Raw genomic sequence first — 18,192 nt, 5'->3', positions numbered from 1 at the left:
ATGTGTGTGATGTCCTTAGGTTAGTTAGGTTAAAGTAGTTCTAAGTTCTAGGGGACTGATGACCTCAGATGTTAAGTCCCATAGTGCTCAGAGCCATCTGAACCATTTTATTTTAGTTGTTGCAGTATATTGCTCTTATTTTGATAACTATTACACCATTTTCTTCTCTTGACTTCCAGCAAGGAACATCTTCGAGGTTGGCTTGAAGCTATGGCTGTATATGGTGTCGCTATAGTGTACGACACACCACCGACAGAAGAGTCATTGCTCGAATTGGGAGACAAAGTGATGTTCCCACGAAGGACCCATTATGGGTAAAATTCATTACATATTTATCTCTATTTTATATAACGCTTTGGTTCTCTGTTCGAAGTATTTATTGTTTTTATGTCAACGAAAAATTGTTAATACATAAAATACACAAAATCATATTCAATTTTCGTTAAATTTCAGCGTGCAGTTCCACATAAGGGACAAACCCAACACCACAAATGTGGCGTACCTTAAGGAGAAGCTAGAGATGCATACCGACCTTATGTACTACGAGTACAAACCAGGGGTAAGGCACTCACACCAACCTACAGTAAACAATAATGAGTACTTGAAATTCTGTAGGTAGAAACACCTCAGAGCCAGAAGTAATATGAACAACACCTATTTACTTTTCAGATAAACATGCTGCACTGCCTGGTTCAGACGGAGGGAGCTGGAGGTGATAACCTATTGGCTGACGCTTATTACCTGAGCGAAAAGCTCAAAGTTACAAACCCAGAGGCGTACAAAGCTCTGAGCACGGTCCCTGTGACGTGGGCAGACATCGGAGAGGATGGAGGGAAGACCTTCTACAGCTTGTACAGGGCACCTGTCATATGGTAAGTTCAGTACAAGAATAGTGTAGTGCCCACCTGTGACAGTAATGACAGACATAAAATGTTTTACACAAGAGTTGTATTGAATACGTAATTACTGAAGGATGCCATGAGTTAGACTCTGACAGAACAAGTGCCACAACTAAACTGAAATTTACTAGAGCATGCAGAGTGTACTCCACATAGAAATAGACAATAGTGTAAGATTTTTCAATATTGTACAGGGTGAGCAAAATCAAAACTGGCCCAGAAAGTATTTCGTGCGCTTTAAAAAAGGCAACCCAACTTATACCACCTGGCACTAGAGTGGAAGATGTAAGTTGGGCTGTCTGTATTGAGGTGGATGAAATATTTTCCGGGCCAGTTTTATTTTGCCATCCAGTGTAAATGTGTTTTACGCTTGACGACAATGATGCAAAATGACTAATATTACAGAGGAGTCCAAAACAAATGTATCCACTGTTTAAAAGTCCATAACTTGCAAACTAATTGACGGATATCACTGTAGGTGTTCGAAATGGTCATCATTAACATCCGCACACAAACGATGCCGCCGAACTACACTACGAACTACTGACTGCAACGTGTTCAGTTGGATATTTGCATATGAATGTACGATGGGTTCTCGAAGTTCATCCAATGTGCGTGGCTTTTGTCGATAAACGACGTCCTTTACTGTTCCGCACAGGTAAAAGTTCAGAGGAGTAAGGTCTGGGGAACATGGGGGGATACTCCACAGCACCTCTACGACCTATCCATCTTCCTGGCAGATTTTCGTCGAGATATGCCCTAACACGATTTTGGTAGTGAAAGTAAACTCTTCCGTCTCCATACAAGTCTCGGATGGCAGGTAAAATGGATGTCTGAAACTTCTGAAGGTACACCTCACCGGTAACTGTGCCGTCAAAGAAGAATGGCCCAATCAAGCCCCGGTAAGACAACCCACACCACACATTTACTCCTGGCAAATTCACGGCTTTGTCTACATGGACGTTCGGATTTTCAGCAGCCCAGCAGATGCAATTGCGGCGATTTACTGTACCATTGAGTTTGAACTGTGCCTCATCAGACCACACAATCATCTCTGCAAACTCTTCATCATTGCGCACCATGTTAGTAAACCACTCGTAGCACTCCATTCTACGATCTGGGTCGTCCTCGTTAATTTCGTGTAGCAATCGTGGGATGTAGCACTTCCACTTTGCTGTCTTCATAATTCGCCGAACACTTGAGCGATTCACTCCAGTTTCACGGGCACACTGTCTCACAGACTTCTGTGGTGTGCGAGTGAATTGTTGTAACACACGACGTGAGTTAGCTGGACTTGTTACTGTAACAGGTCGTCCATATCGTTGTTTGTGTACATCTTTAACACAGCCTTCGGCTTCAAATTTGTCTCGAATGCGACGAATCGTTAAACGTGTCGGGGGCTCTGTTTGATACTCATTTCGCTATTGCCGTTGAACCTCATTAATGTTTTCGCACTTAAAATACCACTTCAAAACTGACTTTCTTTCATTAAGCCTTGCGCCAGCCATGTTTACTCGAGTAACTATGTGCAACTAAGAACAAAACACTATCTGGCGACTGTCATCTGACAAAACAAAACAACGCAATACAACGCTTGTGTGGCGATTGCCGGAACTATAAACTATTACACTACCAAAGATGAGACAACTCCGTCAATTAGTTTGCCAGTTAAGGACGTTTAAATAGTGGATACATTTTTTTGGACCCCTCTGTATTTTAATGTGATGCCAATTTCCCTGCTACCCATTTTTATATTGTCTGGTGATCGTTTTGCTCGTAACTGGTAGCTAATAAAATTTTATCAGCAGATATTGGTTGTACATAAAACTAACTTTCTTTAATTATTGTTGGCAATTTCAAAGTTGGGCACTGACCTACGTTTCGTCTGTTTTCAGTTTGACACCGAACACCATAATAAGCACCTATTCTAACAATGCTACTTATTTTCAGTAATGACAGGTTTGGCGAGTTCATGAGGATAAATTACAGCCAGCCTCAGAGATCTTCACACTTCAACGCCACTCTTGACCAGATTGTTGCCTGGTATAAAGCGTACGACGTCTTCACCAAAGAGTTACACAGCCCAAAGAACCAAGTTCGCTTCAAGACCCGCCCAGGTATTTTCAAGGCTAAAAACCTTCTAGTCATAAACAACATTGGTTTCTCCGATGATGTAAAGAGAATGTGTTGTGTAGTGTAGCATGGCTGAATATCGTGTCCTGATTCCAGGAGAGATCCTGACATTCGACAACATCCGGCTGATCCACGCCCGTGAAGGCTACGACGACAAACCAGGCAACGAGAGGCACATCATAGGCCAGTTCCTCGACTGGGACGAAGTCTTCTCTCGCCTCAGAGTTCTCCGCAAGGAAGCGGGTCTCATCAAATACTAGTATTACATCTTAATTCGCTCTCTGCGATATGAACAAAATTCAGTGCTGTGGGAACTGAATGGAAGACAGTTGTGACACTGCATCATCACAAGCGCCTGTGTTCAGCAAGGAATCTTCATGGACAAACTACCATTTGCCTGAAGTACTGAGATTGTGATGGAATATAGTCTCTTGTGTTTCGCATCACAACGCTGTATGTGATTGTTACTAATTTAAACGTTTTGTATACATGTGTATATGTTTGTCATTACATTACATACTTAAGACTGATAAGACATGATTCAAGCTTGTGGAGCATTAGCCGTAGCTCCGTCATATGCATGTGGTTCACAGTTTTATTGTTGTAAAATTGTTTAGTATTTATTTTTGCTCACAGAAATATGAAAAATAAATTATGTGTTGAAATTGATAGTTGAGCCTAAATCTGTCACACTTACCTTCCCCTCCCACGATCTGAACGTGGTTATTTTATCTTTGTTGAATTAGCCTGCAGTCCGAAGAGTGTTGTGATGTAGCACTTACCATGTGCAAATCTCATCATATCAGCATAATTATTGCATCGTATCTCCGATCGACTGCTTATTTGTCTGTTTATAAGTCTCCGTCTGCCGCGCGGGATTAGCCGAGCGGTCTCAGGCGCTTTAGTCATGGACTGTGCGGCTAATCCGGGCGGAGGTTCGAGTCCTCCCTCGGGCATGGGTGTGTGTATGTGTGTCCTTACGATAATTTAGGTTAAGTAGTGTGTAAGCTTAGGGTCTGATGACCTTAGCAGTTAAGTCCCATAAGATTTCACACACACTGATGTCTCCGTCTACAGTTTTTACCACCCAACCAAAACACACTCATCCCTTCCAGTTAACTATGCCTTGACGCCTCAGGACATGACTTCCTATCAACCTATGCTTCCTAACCAAAATGTGTCATAATCAGAGGTAATTTTGATAAACACGAGGATATTGCAAATAATTTACCGTGCAGTTTCCCGTGATGTTTTGGTAAGCAGAACAGATTAAGACAACAAACAGTAACCCCACTTCCAATTGTATGTCTTCGTGGGTAACCTTGCGGTAACACACAATCAATATGGTTCAAAATAGCGCTGAGCACTATGGGACTTAACTTCTGAGGTCATCAGTCCCCTAGAACTTAGAACTACTTAAACCTAACTAACCTAAGGACATCACACACACCCATGCCCGAGGCAGGATTCGAACCAGCGACCGTAACGGTCGCGCGGTTCCAGACTGTAGCGCCTAGAACCGCTCGGCCACCCCCGCCGGCCACAATCAATATGAAATCTATTCAAAAGAAATAATCATTCGCTTTCTATTCGCCAAGGCCTTCGATTGTGTACATCACGTAAGTAATAGAAAACTAGAGTATAAGAGGCAGTCTAATGAAAACGAGATACATGGAAAAAATGGAAGTAAACTGTTTATTAGTTAAAAAATAATCGCCGTAACTGTTAATACATTTATCTCACTGTGAGAGAAGACGGTCAGTGCCTTCATTGAAAAATGTTTGCGTTTGCCTGCGGAACCTTGATTGTATCCAGACATGCACTCTTCGTCCGAAGCAAATCGACGACCACGAACTTCTTTCTTCAGGGCTCAAAAAATTGAAATCGCATGGGAAGAGACCGGGACTATATGAAGATTGTATAGTCTTCCCGCGAAAGTTCCTCAGCGTAGTCCAAATGCCCAGGAATGTTGACGGATTGGAATTATTCAGTTGCAGGATAATGCTCGCCCACAGTTTGCCAAGGCCGTTTCGACTACGCAGCAGAAATTTCGGTGGTAAGCCCTTACAAATCCTCCACACAGTCCCTATAACTCCCCATACGATTTCCATATTTTTGGAGCCCTGAAGAAACATATTCGTGGCCGTCAGTTATTTGGACATGGAGATCTCGCCTGTTCACAATCATGTTTCCGAAGACAACCGCAAACATCTTTCCACGAAGGCACAGACCTTTCAAAAGCTCATTTCCGAAAGGTACCAAATCTGAAAAATTGAAAAATGTAATAACAGGTGGTAGCTTTACTTGGAACCATTACCTATGTAACAAGAACTGTTATGTGTGCCAAAACGTACCATATCCGTTGTATATTTGCGGTTCATGGTGAAGAGTACCAAATCCAGTCTTGTTTTGTTTTCAAGACGTGCCAAAACCCGGCAGCCAACCGTTGCTCTTTTTGGTAATGACGTCACACACAACATGTCCCACATTTGTTTACATAAAATTATATTGTAAAGACGTGTCTGGCATTTTTTTTGTTCATTGCGAGTTTTTAATTAAATTATGGAGTCTGATAAATCAGATGAATACTATGAACCACCAACAGAAACTGAAAACTCAAAGAAAAAGGCATGTAGAACGTAAGTGGGAGAAAAATGTAGTGAAGCAAGGTAAGCGTGCAAAAAATGGGAGTGTTAGGTCTCAAATTAGTTGCGAACATATCAGTGGCTTCTGCAGTGCTGCTCGTTTCTTACCAACTGAAATTCAAGAGTTCCATTACAGTTTCTATGAGAAAATAGATTCTGGTTCACAAAAGAAGTTCATTTCGGCCTACACTGGTGCAATTCACCGCAAAGGCGCACCCCCAATTAGGAAAATGGTAAAGGTGTCAGGAAAACAATGTCTGTAAAATATAAAGAAAAAAATCTCAGTCTGAGGTGGTGAATGTATGTCGAGATACATTTCTAAGTATATCGAACATTGGTAGGGGAATGATTGGGAGAGTTGCAAAGCCAAAACGAGAGACAGGTGTTACTGGTCCATAGAAGAGAGGTGGGTCTAGCTAGATTGACAGCTGAAATGACTAGACTTCAAGAAGAAATTTCTTCCCATATTCAATCACTCAAACGCAGACAGAAGCATTAGGGCCGAGATGGAGCACCAGGGAGAAAATATATTCATGTAGACCTGAATTTTCGAAAAATGTGGATATAATTTTGTGAACGACATGGAATTTCATGGGTATCACCTTACTGGACCTACAGTTTGTATTACAAGATGATGTGCTATCTTCTCTCATTTAATATTACTTAAACTCTACTTCATTGTAAATTTAAAGGTTAGGAAAACACAAAGTCATTTTGATTAGTATTCATACCATATACCCTCATGTTCAGAAAAAACAGAACAGGATGTTCGTATTCACAGGACATGTACATTATTATGTTCTGCAGAAATAGTACGCATTTCATTAACCTCGGTTCAGCATGTTTCCTGTTGCCTTGTGGGCACAGGATCCGCAATGAACCCTGATAACTTGTGCGAATGGCGTCTTGTGATATAGCCATACATGCTGCATTCACCTGGCTCCAAAGTTCATCTGTGGTTGTTGGCATTGGGTCACAGCACTACAGCAGTCTTTTCACTATATCCCACACATTTTCGATTGGCGAGTAGTCTGGTGGGCCAGAGCAAAAGCCTGACATCCTGTGACACCAATAAGCCACATGTTAGTGCAGCAACTTGGGGTCACGCATTGTCTTGCTGAAAAATGGTGTCAGGGATGCTGTGCAGAAAGAATATGGCTACAGGTCACAGGATGTCATTCATGTAGGTCACACTGGTCACAGTCTCCTGGAAACGCAATAACTGTGATTTGTGGTTGTACCCAAACAGCACCCACACCATTAGGCCTCCAGTTGGTGGTGTATATCTCGTGCAAATGCATTCAGTGTGAAGCCGCTCCCCCTGTCTGCGGCGAACCAAAATGCAGCCATCATTTCCAAACCTGGATTCGTCCGAAAACACTATCTGATGCCATTCCTGTGTCCAGTGACGTCGTTCCATAAATCATTGCCGCCTAGCATGTTTCTGCACATTCGCCAAGGGTAAGCGGAGAAGTGGACGACGCTCATGTAACCCATTAAAAGCGGTGGCTCGTTCTTTTACAGGTTACTATCCCTCGCTGTAGGGGCTGTAATTTTGATATTTTTTCTAATCCAGCAAGGTTAAACAGAGCCACTACTTCCACCACATCAAGAGGATTTAGTGCTCACGTACTCACACTGAGCCGTGAACACTTCCCAGTTTATCAATGGGGAATAATTGAAAATTATTATTAATATTAGCGGTACCATGCGTGCAATGGTCGTGCCAGGCGGGTGATATTGAATCTTTATCCTATCATTAAAGGCGCGAGACCTGCACGACCTTATAGCAACCGTTATCATGAGAATAGTTCTGCATTATTCTACTGTGACACTTAGGGTGATTTCACGTAATGAAAGGGAGAATGTAAAGATTAAAGGACTCATTTATTTAACAGTTGAATATTGAACACTTATACAATGAAATGGGGGTGGGGGAAGAAGGAATTGAATTCAGCAGCCTGCCCCAACATACGTTCATAATAAGCCACGATGGCAGGAGAAAAGGAATTTTAGGAACGATAGCCGTATTTATCAAATGGAGTTCAGTTTACTAAAGGGAGGGGTTGCAGGCATGCAACGACCACCGCCATAAATCAGCAAAAGACTAAGAGAGATGCTACTGGGGATGAATCGCTAGGTAGCCTCCTGTACTAAAGGAATAAAACCAGCAAGACACGAAACTATTCATACAGGCGATAATAGATAACTTTGGTTCGTGGTCCGACTACGTTAACGAAATATGAAGGGGCACCAGACACTCGCCACATGGCGTAGGACAAAGGGCACAAGTTTTCAAGCTAGGAAGATCTAAATTCTGAGTCAAATTTTCCACTAGAGAACTGAAAGAGTTATTGCCAGACGAAGCGGAAAAGTGAGCATGAAAGTATACACTTTAGTGCCGAGCTGCAAGCTACTGTGACTAACCAACACATCGCGCACATTATGCCCAACTGTACACGGAAAACCTACGGTCTTATAACCCGGGAAAATTGTGTAAACCGTAATTTAAGGAGCGCACTTCAGTAAAATGACCTATAAGGTTCGCCCCGGGCCGCAGGGCGCGAAGCTACAGTGCACGTCGGCGCTCATGCTTACCGAAGCTTCATCTTCTGGAAGCAGCACCTCCTGCTTCAGGCACGGTCACACTAGAACTGCCCACTGCCCCTTTGTCCACTATCCACCCGCGGAGGGCGGTTGGCGCCCACCCGCGGAAAACGGGCGCGCCCCTGAACTGGTCAATCAGAGGGTCGGAATCTCACAGGGAGGTGACCTCGCGATATGAAAACCGAGCAGAAATAGCAGTTACAAGGTTGGTAAGGCATGTTGGGGAACTGAGAGTAGGAGAACGTTCAAATGACACCACGTGCTACCCTGGCGATCGGAAAAGGGATGGGAAACGGGAAACCATCATGGCTGCTAGGAAGACTGCCGCCCTCGCCCATAAATAAAGAAAATTCCTAGCGCCAAGCTCCTCTCACAGATCAGTGTGAGACAAACTGTAAACATCGTCAAATAAATTAGCCAACCCATAGAAATTATTAACAGGGCCTGAATCATTATATTACCGAATACCAGAATGCTGGGATTAGAAATATGAAATACGAGCACTGATTGGTGAATGAAGTACACGTCCTTCACCATGCCGTAATAAACGGCGGCGGACTACCACCACTGATAAAGTACGATGTCTTAGACTGTTCCACTGTTGCGTCAGAGCCGAGGAGGACACGAATCTGTCCCGCCATTTCATTGGGATGAGGGAGGGGTGACATCTGGGTGGTGCAACTTGACCCATCCCCTCTTGTTTTACGGCCTTCCGTGAAGCATGCTGAACACACCCAATGCACAGCGGAAATATTTCGTCCCACACGAGCAGCAATTTCCCGGATAGATGCATCACATTCTCTCATGCCGATAACGCGCCCTCTTTCACACTCATTAATTTGACGTCACGGTTCACGCTTACGTCTGCGAGGTATCCTGCACGTCTGCTCGAGTCACATTGATCCATTACCTTCGGTGTATAGAGACAATGAGAGCCTCAGGCACATTTTACCGGTAGGTGGTGTTGCACCCTGATATCGACGTTAACCTTGAATCTGCGGGCCGACATGGTTCAAATGCTAATCACTTCTGTAGAACATACTAATGTACTGTCTCCAGTCGTTCAAGTTGCACTACTTTTTTCTGAACATAAGTGTGTTTTGGTTGAAAAGTGGAAAAAGTTTTGTAATGGACTTTGCAAGGAAGCATACTCTCATATTCTTCACCATGCACTTGTATTTCTATACTGGGTGTTCTTATGATTCTTTGCGATTTTTAAATAATTTACTCTAAATGAAAATATTTTATCGCTACAACCCGTTATTCTTTTTTTTACAGATATCTGTTGTCAGATTCAAACTAGGGTCTGGAAGCATGAAACAGGACACTTACAGCGAATGCCTGAAACACAGTATACAATTTAAATCAGGTTGTTCAAGCATCCGGGGCAAAGGCATTTTTCAGAATCTTAACCAGTTGTTTGAAAATTCATTGACTATAAATTTTGATTTGATGCACTATCAGCTTGTGCCTAAGACTACCATTGGGTAGACCTATTACTCAAGGCAGCTGTGGTATTATATTCTTGGTACTGTGGTGTGGAAAAAGATAAAACTGTTGATGAGAATACAACACACTTCAACAGATGGCTAGAAAATGAGGGAGTATCGCATCTAACAAAATAAATTCTTATTTGTGGGACTTTTTCTTGCAAACACTCTTTCCCCTTTGAAAGGAGAAGTGCATTGATGCATTAAGAGTGTTTTGTGACAGCTGTTCATTTCAGAACAAAAACTACTGTAATCTTTTGATGTCGTCAGAAACTGCACATCAATTCAACTTGGAGGCATAGTGGTTCTCTCTCATTAAAGGTCATTCCTACAAGGCTGCAGATGGAGCTTTTGGACTGGTTGAAAAAAAAAAAAAAAAGAAAGAAAGAAACAAAAGAAGATCAGGGCAAAAAGTTGTATCATTTGCCAGAAGAGTATGATATGATTTTCAAAAATGCTGTAAAATTGCATGTGTCAGTGTGTCAGATGTTGATTTTAATTGGGTCAGCTGATGAGATATGTCAAAAACCTGTATGCTACCTCCAAAACAAGCAAACCGATGAGGATTATTTTGCAGGCACAAACAGTTCTGGTTGGTGTACACCCTTTCTATGCGGAAACGTCTCATTGTGAACATAAAATTCTAAAAAAAAAAAAGGACCAGCTAAATATGAGCATAGTATGACAGGTATTAAGAAATCTGATGCTAAAAGCCACGTACAACTTGCAGAAAAAAGTGATGTAATTAAACTTGTTGGGGACATGGGATATTCAGTAGCGAATTTATCTTTTTATAACAGAGCTTGAACGAAGATAACAGTCAGAATCTTCCAATAATATTAGTGACATAGAAGTGATTAATGAAGACAATCTGTAGCAAAGTAATGCTGTTCTTAGTTTTGAAACATGTTTATTTTTATGTTTATAATATCAGTATTTTTTCATTTACACAGGAACGAACGTCATGAACCACACACCCAGGAAAATGGTGTTGTAATGACGTCAGTCTCCTCATGCTGATAAATGTTCGTGGATTGTCACCTGTAGACTTCGTTGTACAGTAGATCTTTAATACTGTTCTGCATGGATGTGACAGTACTGAGAAAGTGCCATGGAATGCCATTTGTTCAGGTTGTGTGAAAGTGAAATATTTCTAAATCTAACAGTTCAAAGTGAACTGTAGTACGAAACAGTGCAAATGAAGCAATCAACTGTATTTTACTGTTTGTAGTAATATAATGTAACTACAGAACAACAGTTACCAAATTAACACACTTCTCTGCCAAAAGGTGACAAATGCATTTTTACTCATGCAATAACAATTAAACATTTAATAGAGATACTTGGTGTAACGTGTCTCAACATTTGTCTGAATATAACAACAAAGGTACAAAACATATTCTGATGCTACTGTGATTGTAAAATGTGCGTTTCTTGTCTCTCCTGTTAAATTAGATTTCATAGATTTGGCACCTTTTGGAAATGAGCTTCTCTATATGTATTAACAGTTCTGACCATTACTTTTGAAGTAATAAACACTTTACTTTTTTTCCATTTGTCTCGTTTTCATTTGACTGCCCCTTACAGAACAGTACTCCATTAAAGGCATTCATCTTGTATAGATCCAAACTCATCTGAACAATAAAAAAACAGAGAAACCCATCACAAATTATTCGACAGGAGTACGACTAAATTCAGAGTGGAGAAACATTAAACATAGAATTTAGCAACGTACAGTAATTGGTTTGAGCTTATTTCTTGACCTACATAATTACTTGATCTGGGACTTCAAAAACTATGATTTTTACTTATGTACAAGTACACTGATAACGGGCAGAAACTGAATTCGTACCAGACACAGCTAGGAGAATAGTGGAACAAAATTACGACTAATCCACAGCAAACTTTAATCTTACAAAATATTACGACATCCTAAACGAATAAGAATGGTTTACCCACCAGAAATAGAGATCAGTGGATACACACTGTATGAGGTTCCTTGAGTGGCGTTCCTAAGCATCCAGGCGGATAACTAACTGAGGTGGCAAATTAACAAGAAAGCTCCGTTCTTTCAGGTTTGCACTTTGAAGTCTTTCTCATGTGTTGACCTGCAGGTGGGATAACTAATGTAGTTTTGCATGTCAGTACTAATCTATGGCATAATCTAGTGTCCAAGACAATCCAGCTAAAGACAAAAGAGTATTTATTCGAGAAAAGTGTATAGTATGAATATTTTGTGAAGCCTATAACAGAACATCTGTTGAAGTTTCTTCTGGGACCTAGTGATTCTAAAACGTACTTTCCATTATATGTACTCCATAATGGTATTGAGTGAATTTAGGATGAACAGCACAACTCGCAAACATATTACTAGTAGTTAAAATATTTTCGATATAGACTATGCGTACCTTTGTAGAGCGAAGATGAGTTTAATACCCCGGTGTGAATGTTCATTGTAGGTTGCGGAAAGGAATCAGGTAGAAAATTATAAATCTCTAAATATTCAAAATCAAAGTGAAAGAACACCACATATTACATCTCAGTCCTGGAAGCCAGATGTTACCACATCTATTATATCTCTTGTAGGTCGTATGGCAACAACAAATGTCTAACGATAATATTATCTGGTGTGGATAATATAACGCCACGGGTCTTCTTTAAAGCAGTTAATTACCGAGAATAATAGAACAAATAGCTTTTTTCCCATCCCTCTGCAGCCTCTTTACTCGGGAACGCCAAATTCTGACTGGATTAATAAACAGAGAAACAACAAAACGGAATTGTTTTTACCTCTTTCGTTTTTTACTGATTTAAACACGGAAGTTATGGCGGAATTCGTAATAGGAGCGTGTAATTCAACGAGCTGATGAACATAAACTGCTCTCTCTGGTAAAGTAAAGAGGAAGACAATTGAACGTCCCGGCGTACAGAACAGCATCTTTAAATTACATCATAAAAACTATAAACTTGCTACGCTGAAGGCATAAGAATGAAACTAACTTACCATGTAAGCATTAGGCACTCCTACAGTTTATCGGAATACCAGAAATAGGGGATGTAAATTCCGAAAAACTGATCTTGTATTTGCCATTGTCACAGACAATATACAGATGATAGTCGTCTCTGTAAAGTTACATAAAAGCTATGTTCCAAGTATGAATAAGAACAGATGCTGAGCAGTATAGGAGAAGGAGCAGTGGCTTCGTTCAAAATAGTTGTTTTTCTCCTAATGTACACATTTAAAATAATCTAGAAGTAATTATTAGTGTGAATAGATTAGGATTTGTCAATATCTGTCGTCTGTAGACGTTACAGAGGCACTACAGTGGCTGCTTCTGAAGGAATGTATAAATAAATGAATGAACATGAAAAGAAGAACGAGAATCGCCCGTGTCTGGAGACATGAATGATGTGTGATTACTCGACAAATGAGCGCAACTGGCTACAGTCAAGACGGTCATGTATCTATAAACGGATCAGTGATGTGCTTATGGACAGCGAAGCCTGGTGCTCTCAAGGACCATGAATGTACGTTAATGTCCATGCAGCACTCATCGAATCTCTCTTAGGCGGCTCGGCAGCAGTAGTCTGATACATGTACTGCTTGTAATTGTTGGTGACCAGCAGGCCGTTACAGCCGAATAAGCAAATAACTACATGTAACAGCAGGTTCTTGTAACGTCTGTCTGTGAGAAATGATGACAGATACACCACGAAACCCAGTTTATCTCACAAAAACACACTCCATGCGGCGAGGGTGCCACCAAAGTTTGAATTACACCCTGTTGGAGCAGGTATCATGCTTTTCGAGGAACTTACTCTAGTGAGTTACGCCTCTTATCAGTCTAGGCCACCTTTCACCTTTCGACACACTTTGACCGTTCGTTGGGATTACGGCACACTAGAGTTTACCCTACCAGAACTACCGTTCGGTAGTTTTGGTACACTACATAAATGGTAGTATTCCCGGTAGTGTTGGTAATATCTGTAGGGAAAGAAACAAATGAATGTGTAAGAGAGGAACTACGAGCCGAAGACTTCTCTTTGTTTGTTTTTTTGTTGTTGTTTTGGTTGTTTGTTTTTCAATTAATTAGAGCCTCACATCATTCAATGTGTATTTTACAGCCTTGGGGAATACAAATTGCATTTTATAAGCAATAAAAATTAGCTGACCGGGTAACTTCTGCGCTTTTATGTAACCAAAGCAATTACTTTTGATGCAAGTACAGTTTATACGCACAAACATAAAAAATATGTATTTATAATTATTATTGCTATTTTACGCTCAATAGAACGTCCTTCATCATGATCAAAGGCAGAAGTTTCCTGTTATTATAGATAAATGCGAAAGTTGTTTGTGAATAGCGGAAACAAGTTGTATGTAAGGTCGACGAATTATTGAAGCAATGTTCGATATATTTTTGTTTTGCGGTTTCTTTTTATTTACCTTTTTGTTGAGGAAACTGCATTTTCTAGCGCTATATGATAAATCTGTATTGTTTTCTTTATTTTTACTACAACATCCCTGTTTCACGTCACATACCAAAAGTTTAGATTTTACTATAACACTGTTTACTTTTAAATAACAAACAGGAGGATAACTATGTAAAACAAAAATGTTCCATAGGTTACCTGAGCCTTTATATATTCTCATTCAGTTTCTAGACGGTTCACTACATCCCTGTTTTTAGGGAAATCGAGTAATAACTGACTCCTTACATAAACGAAGCGATCTTTATGAGGTAACGCCCAATAGGTATGCAACACAGTTAACTTTCTGGTAATGCAGGTACGAGCTTACTGACCACAGCTACTAGGAAAACTATTGTAATCTGCACTTGCTTGTATAGTCTATACTGGTATACGGTAGTTTTAAAAGTCTACTGCACACCTTTTATTATTCTCCATGCCCTGTAATGAACAGTTAGCTGATTTATATGGGAATGTGGTCTCTGAATCTCTAGCAGGTGTCTGGCATTGGCACAAGATGGTTCAGCATGATAATGATCTACCGCATTGCTCTTCGTAAAGATGCTGTTACAATCTGAAGTACCTTTGCGACTAACATCTCGTTGACCATGGCAGCAGAGTGCTGTTGCTTGCTGTTGTGCTCTTCAAACTTATCCAAAGACTTGTTTGACAGAACTCTTCATGCTACGGTATCCTGTGCAAGCCTCTTCATCACCGAGTAACTACTGAAACCTGCAGCCTCCTGAATCTGCTCACTGTATTCATCTCTTGGTCACCCCCTTACATTTCTACCCACCACGCTTTCCTCCGGTACTAAACTGGTGATCTCTCGATATTTCAGACCGTATCCTACCAACCGATCCCTTCTTCTAGTCAGGTTGTGCCACAAATTTCTTTTCTTCCCAGTTCTGTTCAGTACCCCCTCATTAGTTACGTGATCTACCCATCTAATCTTAAGCATTCTTCTGTAGCACCACATTTCAAAGCTTCTATTCTCTTTTTGTCCACCTGTTTATTCTCCATGTTTCACATCCATACATGGCGACACTCCACATGAATACTTTCAGAAAAGACTCTCTGACACTTAAATCTATACTCTATGTCAACAAATTTCTTTTCTTCAGAAACCCTTTTCCTGCCACTGCCAGTCCTCTCTACTTCGGAAATCATCAGTTATTTTGCTTCCCAAATAGCAAAACTCATCTGCTGCTTTAACTGTCCCATTTCCTAACCTAATTCCCTCAGCATCACCTGATTTAATTCGACTACATTCCATTATCCTCGTTTTGCTTTCGTTGACGTTCATCTTGTATCCTACTTTCAAGGCACTGTGCATTCCGTTCAACTGTTCTTCCAAGTCCTTTGCTGTCTCTGACAGCATTACAATGTCATCGGCAAACCTCAAAGTTTTTATTTCTTCTCCGTGGATTTAAATTTCTACTCCAAATTTTTCTTTTGTTTCCTTTGCTGCTTGCTCAATATATAGATTGAATAACATCGAGGATAGGCTACAACCCTGTCTCACTCCCTTCCCAGCCACTTCCTTGGTTCCACCCATTCATGCCCCTCCACTTATAAATGCCATCTGGTTTCTGTACAAATTGTAAATAGCCTTTCGCTCCCTGTATTTGACCCCTATCACCTTCAGAATTTGAAAGAGAGTATTCCAGTCAACATTGTCGAAAGCTTTCTCTAATTCTACAAATGCTAGAAACGTAGATTTGCTTTTCCTTAATCTATCTTGTAAGATAAGCCGTAGGGTCAGTATTGCCTCACGTGTTCCAATATTTCTACGGAATCCAAACAGATCTTCTCCGAGGTCGGCTTCTACCAGTTTTTCCATTCGTCTGTAAAGAATTTGTGTTAGTATTTCGCAGCCATGACTTATTAAACTGATAGTTCGGTAATTTTCACGTCTATCAGCTTCTGCTTTCTTGGAAGTAGAATTTTATATTCTTCTTGAAACCTGCAGGTTTTCGTCTGTCTATAGATCTTGCTAATCAGATGGAATAGTTTTGTCTTGGCTCTCCCAAGGCTATCAGTACTTCTAACGGAATATTGTCTACTCCTGGTGCTCTGTCAAATTTCTCAACCAGTCAGTGTGACGTTACCCGGGTCAAAACCCTCACGAGAGATCATTGACATAATATCTGGAAAGCCCATTGCGTACAGATTTGAAATATTGTTGCCCCATAAAGTTGACCACGAATCATTCAATCATCTGATCACTGCAGGTCAACTGCAAATGGTTCAAATGGCTCTGAGCACTATGGGACTCAACTGCTGAGGTCATTAGTCCCCTAGAACTTAGAACTAGTTAAACCGAACTAACCTAAGGACATCACAAACATCCATGCCCTAGGCAGGATTCGAACCTGCGACCGTAGCGGTCTTGCGGTTCCAGACTGCAGCGCCTTTAACCGCACGGCCACTTCGGCCGGCTGGTCAACTGCAGATCCAGGGTCTTGTTGTGTGTCGGGGGGGGGGGGGGGGGGGGACACAGTTTGTTACATTTCATTCCACGCAAGTAGAAGGTAGAAGGTAGAAGAACTGATTTAGAAAACATTTGTCCCAAGAACTGAGACGTACTAGTATTTAGGTCACGCAGTCTTTCACAAGTGCGACAACTTTATAAAATTTCTACACTATAAAATCGAAGTGTGCAGTCACTAGTATCAGTATTTCACGTAGTAGAAGATACTAAGATTGTGAACACAGATACGCAAGCACGTAAATGGGGCAGGGATGTGAGGGGGGGGGGGGGGCGGGCGGGATGAGGGCGAGGGATGATGTATCTTTCAGCCACTTCGCCTCTGTTCACTTAAGTCAATCTTTTCCGTCCGCTTTCGTTACGAAAGTGTAAACTGTAAACAGAATAAGAGTTATCATAAGACACACACTGAATGTACACCAATAGCCTAGATCAGACTGTCCAGAAACAAAGCAGGGTCGTTATAGATGTAGGAATATGACGAGGTACGAAGCACTTCGCACAGCACGGAACAATATCCGTTCAAGTGGCTTAGCCCACGTGACACACCAGTGCGCCCTTCGCTGCTAGCGGCAGTGGCCGTCGCAGTGTCGATGTGCAGTAGTGAAAAACGAAGTCACAGGCAGTTTTATGTGATTCGTTGAGGCTTACAAAATATAGATAACAAACCGCAAGTGTTAAAGGTTGGATGGAGAGCGATGCCACTTTCCGTTCTCGAGAAAAAATGTGAGATATATTCGAGGTTCTCCACGTCGAGATCGGCAGCTAGGTGCCACATGAGAAGGAATTCTCACCGGCTATGGCAGTGGTCGTCGTATGGCATGCGACCCGAATCAAGTATTCGTGTGGCCCACGATTCTCAGCCGCATTTTATAACAGCCAAATCCAAAACTTCAACTAACGTTAAGAGCTGTAGTTTTCCTGCTTAGTAACAAAAAAATACTTACACAGCCAGTCACGATTTTAAGATGTGCTTAATTTTAATCGATGTTGATGAATTCGTTCATGAGCTAAGTAAAGTTACCTCAGGGGTATAGGGGTCAAGTAGCGCGGCCACTGCTGCGTTGCAGCGGGAAACTTTTATTGTTTTGTCTTCCAGTACCGATAACTCACGTGTGCGAGCGTCTCGCAGCGATCAGCTGCTACTGTATGAATTTTGAGACGGAAGTAACATGAGTTTGTGAATGCGTGTTACAAAATGGTTCAAATGGCTCTTAGCACTATGGGACTTAACATCTGAGGTCATCAGTTCCCTAGACTTAGAACTACTTAAACCTAACTAACCTAAGGACATCACACACATCCATGTCGACCGTAGCAGTCACGCGGTACCGGACTGAAGCGCGTAGAACCGCTCGGCCACAGCGGCCGGCAACGCGTGTTACAGAGACGGTCATCTTCAAATGTGATACTTACTTGCAGCGAGGAACATTCCATTAAAGATCTTATAATACAGT

General features: G+C 41.4%; 1 protein-coding gene across 3 annotated transcripts in view; it reads left to right on the top strand.

Annotated features, from left to right (window-relative positions):
- The window catches only part of LOC126200505 (gamma-butyrobetaine dioxygenase-like), a 312,841-nt gene extending 309,140 nt beyond the window's left edge, over positions 1-3,701 (top strand). For 2 of the 3 annotated variants that reach the window (XM_049936716.1, XM_049936715.1), the window contains exon 10: positions 3,209-3,701. In XM_049936716.1, the coding sequence (XP_049792673.1) occupies positions 3,209-3,292 (84 nt within the window). In that variant the 3' untranslated portion in view covers positions 3,293-3,701. Of the gene's footprint in view, positions 1-179; positions 315-453; positions 560-669; positions 873-2,849; positions 3,017-3,128 lie in introns of all 3 variants that reach the window. The other variant, XM_049936714.1, reaches the window with a different exon arrangement.
- Positions 3,702-18,192: the final 14,491 nt, after the last annotated feature.

Source organism: Schistocerca nitens, chromosome 1, assembly GCF_023898315.1.
Source record: "Schistocerca nitens isolate TAMUIC-IGC-003100 chromosome 1, iqSchNite1.1, whole genome shotgun sequence".
In the NCBI taxonomy this organism is placed as follows: domain Eukaryota; kingdom Metazoa; phylum Arthropoda; class Insecta; order Orthoptera; family Acrididae; genus Schistocerca; species Schistocerca nitens.
The sequence above is the reverse complement of the archived record's forward strand: the minus strand, read 5'-3'. Positions and strand labels throughout refer to the sequence as shown.